The sequence below is a fragment of the Enhydra lutris genome, unplaced genomic scaffold (assembly GCF_002288905.1).
Source record: "Enhydra lutris kenyoni isolate GAN:26980312 unplaced genomic scaffold, ASM228890v2 scaffoldscaffold4, whole genome shotgun sequence".
NCBI classification, from domain to species: domain Eukaryota; kingdom Metazoa; phylum Chordata; class Mammalia; order Carnivora; family Mustelidae; genus Enhydra; species Enhydra lutris.
In genome coordinates this window covers 13,175,725-13,181,603 of record NW_019154088.1, presented here as the reverse complement: position 1 = coordinate 13,181,603, position 5,879 = coordinate 13,175,725, and the positions used below count along the sequence as shown (strand labels likewise).

At 44.3% G+C, this 5,879-nt stretch overlaps 1 protein-coding gene across 1 annotated transcript; it reads right to left on the bottom strand.

Annotated features, from left to right (window-relative positions):
• Positions 1 to 209: 209 nt before the first annotated feature.
• LOC111140516 (beta-2-microglobulin) lies at positions 210 to 5,678 on the bottom strand. The gene is made up of 4 exons (XM_022492749.1): positions 5,593 to 5,678; positions 2,272 to 2,547; positions 1,690 to 1,717; positions 210 to 690 (listed from the first exon to the last, which is right to left on the bottom strand). Exons 1-3 carry the CDS (start codon positions 5,657 to 5,659, stop codon positions 1,704 to 1,706), a joined length of 357 nt encoding a protein of 118 aa, XP_022348457.1. The 5' UTR covers positions 5,660 to 5,678; the 3' UTR covers positions 210 to 690; positions 1,690 to 1,703.
• Between the last annotated feature and the right edge of the window lie 201 nt (positions 5,679 to 5,879).

The window sequence follows — 5,879 nt, the reverse complement described above, 5'->3', positions numbered from 1 at the left end:
GCAACTGCTTTCAGCTCAGGTCATGATCCCATGGTCCTAGGACTGAGCCCTGCAGGGGGCTCCCTGCTCAGCAAGAAGCCTGCTTCTCCCTCCCTTTTTGCCCCTCCCCCTGTTTGTATTCTCTCTCTCTCTCTCTCTCTCAAATAAATAAAATCTTTTAAAAAGGGGGCGGGGCAAGAGAGGGACAGATGTATAAAAAACTGAACACATCAAGTTTTACCATTGTTTTAATTATTGAAACAAAATTAACATTAAGTCAAATCATATGCAACAATGTCTCTGATGTAAGAGGTGAGTAAGAATCTTACCACAGTGTCTTATCCACTATAACAAATTTCTAGTAACTTAGAAGTTATCTTTCAAAAAATTTCCCCCAAATTCTAAACAAAGTATGCAAATTGGAAATTAACCCTAAACATGCATAACTATCTTTTGTGTGAATAGACTGAACAACTCAGTTCTGACCATGAGAATTCTCTCCCAGATTTTCCAGCCCAACAACTACAGCTACCTGCATAAACGGGTCAAATACAGCAACAGAATGATCAATGTAGAATTAACATTTGATACATATATTTGTATCATCATCAATACGACTATGATTTATATGAATAAAGCATAAAAGCGTATCAGCATTAACAAGAGCACAGCATTTGGAATTAACGCAATCTATAAGCACAATCTTCAAACCTGGAAAAAAAGAAAATAGATTTGTTAGCAAGTACATTTATTTTATCTAGATTATAGATCACACCACCAAATTTGTCTGACTTCTGCTATGTAAATCATTGTTTGTAAAAGAAACAGCTGCAGACAATTTTCCAAACCCATTACAAAGAGCATACCCCATTAATTTATCCCATTGGTTCTCCCACATCCTTATAGGAAAGAATGCTTGTATTAGATTTCGGATCCCTGCTGTCCCATTTAGTAACAGTGTGACTCCAGGCAGGTCATCCAACCTCTCTGATGCTTTCTCAAATTAATTTCCCTATGCTGGGAGGTAACAGGAAATTTGAATAGGTTTGCAGTACCATGGTACCCCGTGGAGATAAATTTCATGCAAAGCTGGATTTTGACCTCTGGACTCCAGCAATGCAGACAAGTCCAATTCCTCCCACTTTCACAATGCGAGAAGTTTTTGTAGCTACACGTATTATAGTATCTTTACACTGCGTTTTCCATTTCTCTACTCTGTTGGACTGGAAGCCTCTAGAAGGCAAACACAGTGCCCACACACTAAGGCTGAACAAAAGACTAAGGGAACAGGGAATCTGCAAAACCATGTCACTCCTCTCTTTAGGCTGAATAATAAAGCAACTGCTATACAAAGAAGAGAACAGTTCATCTCTGAAGGCCCAGAGATGCCCACCGTAGAAACGGAAGAAGAAAGATCAAATCCTTGCAGGTGGTGTGGGTAACTAGCTGCCTCTATCCTGTTATAGCACTCCAACAGCTCCTCTGATTTTGTTTGGAGGGCCACTGGCCTCATGAGATTGGGGCTACACACCTTTCTCATGTCACTCCACAGGAAAGAAAACGTATTCCCTGTAGGATTCTTTCCTACCTGCTGAAATGCTACCCTGATTAAGATCTTCCCCATAATGAGGGTTATCCTACAGAGCTGTCTGTAAATAGTACCCAGGACAGTGAAACAAGAAAAATATTTTCTTAAGGTTAGAAACCTACCTCCATGATGCTGGTTAGTTGTCTCGGTCTATGAAAAAGAAAACAGAAAAAGAAGGAGAGTAAGTTTTACTTTTAAAATACTATTAACAAATGTCTAGAACTGTTTATAAATAAGTCTGGCAGAATAGCCTGTAGACCCTAACCATGAATACCCAGTAGGTAGGGCCTAACCTTGCCTATTAGCCTCAGCTCCCAACCCAGCCAGGGACTACTGGGTAGGGTGCTAGGACAGCAGGGCCTGCAGATGAAGGCCTGCGCCTTCTGGAGAGCTTTGGTGGTTCAAAGTATCCACGAGGCTGTCAGGAAGGTCGAAGGAGGCCAGGAGGGAAGAAACACTGGGAGTTCATGTGCATTTGTGCAGGTGCCGGCTGCTGCTACTCCCTGTTTTTGCTGCAGGGAAACTACTATTTCAGGGATGGGGCTGTGCAGAGGTGTCTCAAAAGGTGCCACTTATCAGAGCTTTAAATAATGTTCCCTATCAGTCCCAGTATGCAGATTTTTTTTTTATATCAAAGCAGCTTTAAGCTGTGCCTATACGCAGCTACAAATGTCAGTAGCTAAGGAAAGAACTTAAAAGCTTACCCCATTTAACGACCTGGGGATCTTTGAGAGTAACATGCTTCACACGGCAGCTAAACTCATCCTGTCCATTGGGAGTGAATTCAGTGTGGACCAGAAGATAGAAAGTCCAGTCCTTGCTGAAAGACAGGTCTGACTGTTCTGCATTCATTTTCTCCCCATTCTTCAGCAGTTCGATTTCAATTTCTGGTGGGTGGAATCCTGACACATAGCAGTTCAGGAAATTTGGCTTTCCATTCTCTGCCGGGTGCCGTGAGTAAACCTGAATTTTTGGAGCATCTGAGGGACATGAGAGAAAGACAAATGAAAATTGCAGAATATTTCACTTGGACTACCTTGGTCTAAAGCTATCTCAGGCAACAAATGTTTAAATTTGATTATTGATTTCTCCCAATTCCATTTCTACTCTGGCCAAATGAGCTTCCACTTTTCCAAAAGGCTGCTTCCATTTTGAGGGATAAACCACAACTTAGTATCTTTCCCTCATTAATTCCTCTACTCGTGGCTTTTTGTTTTTTTCCTAGCAGATTCCTAGTAGTATCATCTTCTGTCACTTTTGATGGCTTCTTTAGCACCCATATAATTCCTCCACACATTCTCAAGAGTCCTCATGATTTGGCCCTAACCTACTTTTCAAACTTCACTTCTCACTTCACACACTCTTCATAATAGCCACATCAAAAAACTTATGTTTTTGCACCTTATTTCATGCCATCTTTTTTTCCTTTTTTTAATGTTTGCTCCTTTCCTTTTTGGTTCCTGCTCCTACCTAGATCCACACCCAACTAACTTCTCAATATGTATTGTGTCTAGTATAGTGCCTTGCACACAGCAGCTGCTCTGTAAATGGCAGATATTGTTATTATTATTACCTTAAACAAAACTTAAATGCATACAGAAGCCAGAAATACCATAAATGAGTAAATTGGGCTGGGTAAGAAAAATGAAAAAGGACATAGTCTCCACCATGACCAAGTGGAATAATGTGTGCAAGAGTGGGATTTCCATTTTTAATTAGCACCCTCAAGTGATTGCTGTAACTAGCCACACTGGGAATATGTTAATGCTATAGAACAGTCATTTCCAAAATAGGATGCATAACTAGACCATATCTGTATTTTTCATCCAGTGAAGAGAAGTGGTACTGCCACTAAATGTACAGCTTGACACCAATATATGTATATAATTCACTTTTAAATATAAGTATATCCAGTGTATATGGTTACTAAAGGGAAACTCCTCTGTGTTCAGGAGGTGGTAGGGAGGAGCAGTACCAGGCTGCTCTGACCAGGTTTATCGTCTAGAAACACCCTGTCATCAAAGGAAAGATCACCAGCCCCACCAAGAGCTAGCCTGGGGATCCCAATGAAGCCCTGATTTTTTTTCCCATAAAGTTAAAAATGAAGACAAATCAAAAAGCTCTTTGTATCAGAACTTCTAATAATTAGAACATAATAAATGCCACAAGAGTCAGAACAAAGGTTCATCAGGCGTAGAATTCTCTCTTTGAGGTAGCCAGGCAGGGTTCTGCAAGAACATCACAATAACCTCTTCTAAGAGGAGGAGAAGTATCAGACAAAGCCTGGGTTTGAATCTGGTCTCAGTCACTTACTGGTTCTATGACTTTGGAACAGTTTCTGAAGCTTAATGGAAACAGTGAAACAAAACCCACACAAGAGACAGAGCAAAAAAACAGACCCCCAGAGGCAATCATTACCCATTTCTTGAGTATCTTTTAAGATTTTTATTTATTTTTTTGAGAAAGACAAAAATACAGAGGGAGAGCATAGAGGGAGGAGCTGAACTCTCTGCGGAGCAGAGTGCCCAACCCAGGGTCCAATTCCAGGACCCCCAGATCATGACCCCAGTCAAAGGCAAACACTTAATCGACGGAGCGACCCAGGCGCCCCTCCAGAGTATCTTCTAGAAATGATCTATTCATGGTATATACTACTTTGCAAACTTTCAAATTAAGATTTTTCTTTTAATGTCAGTTTGTTATTTTTGAAATTATTTCTGTGGTCGTCACCAAATATCAATAATTTTATTTGTGCTTTATTTTGTAAATAGACTATAAATACCTTCTTTTCATGATCCAAAACCCCCGCTTCACAGAAGCTTTTGTGAGGGGAAAATATGAGGGTTCTACTTCGAGTTATTTAGAACGTGCTCAAGATCTAAGAGTGTCCCTGACACTCTGGGTAACCATTTTGATTACCCTTATCACTGGCTTTACAGTCTTCCTGACTGGTAAAACTTCGCTTTTTCAAAACAGAAAGTAGAAGCTTAGTTCATCTTGGGAAGAACCAGGCAAGGAGCCAAAGAGGAAGCCCTCTGTGAAGAAAAACAGGGGCCCCAGACTCTCCAGCTTGCTGGCAAGAATCTCACACCAGAAGGTGACGAGGAGGTACTGAAAAACCGCAGAGTTTGCAGCTAAAGGGCGCACAGCCCCACAAAAAGCTCTGCTCCCGTTAGTTAGACCGTCTGCCATTTCTCCCCCGTGTTGTGTTAAGTTACTTAAACTCTTGATGTCTCAGTTTCCTTACGTATGAAATGCCGCTGATATTAACCATTGCATTTACATCGTAGGCTCATCTCAGAATCAGATGGCACAGAGCACACAACGTCCCCAGCACGCCCTTTATCAATAAAGACTAGATCTTATGATTATTAAAAGCGACAAGGAACGGGAACAAGTGAATTAATGATGTCAAAGCGCTCTGTAACATCTCTAAGCATTCTACAAACTCCACGTGTGGATTCCTCCCTCACGGTTTAGCCGCATATTTGTGCGGCCGGCAACCCGCCGGGCGTTACGGAGGAAGCGCCGAAGCCCCCGGGATCCGAGCGGAGCAGCTGGAGCGGACTGATGGACCCGCGCGGTGCCTCCCGCAAAGACGGATGTCCCCACCTTTTCACAGCCCCCGACTCCGCGCTTTCGGGACCGCCCTCCCAGGCAGACAGCTGCACCCGGCAAGCTAGAGGTTCCGCGGGAGAGAAACCCTCCCCGACCTCGGCCGCTCCGAAGTCTGTCATCACCCCGAAACTTTGTCCTGCCCGACCCGGCACGCACATGCCGGAGGCCTCCGGCACCCCACTCTCCCGAAGAAGAAAAAAGAGGTTTGCGTCCTGGGCTCGCACCCCCCCGCCCAACTCGCCGGCCACCCCACCGCTTCCCCACCCGCAGACCAAGCCCGCAGCTAGCCCCCAGGTCGGGCAGAAGAACTAGGGAGAAGGAGGCGTGGGTGAGTTACAGAGTTAACGCCGAGAATGCCAAAAAGATTGGAGCACAGGAGAAGGGCTTGGGCAAGAGGGGACACTCACGTTGGACGGCGTGCAGGCCGGACAGAGAGAGCAGCCCGACGATGACCAACGTCAAGAGAGGCGCCATCGCCAGCCGAGTAGGAGCAGCGTAGGACGAAGAGTGGCCCTGCCGCGGGGCGCCTCCACTTATAGTACTCGCGCGCACCGCCAATCAGAACCCTTCTTGCCGGAGCCGTCACTCGTCTCCGAGCGCTCGAGACCCGGCCAGGTTAGAAAGAGGGACTTTCCCGTTTTCAGTTTCATTTTCCTATAAGGGCTCGTGATGCCCAAGAAGACGTGGGTTGGAC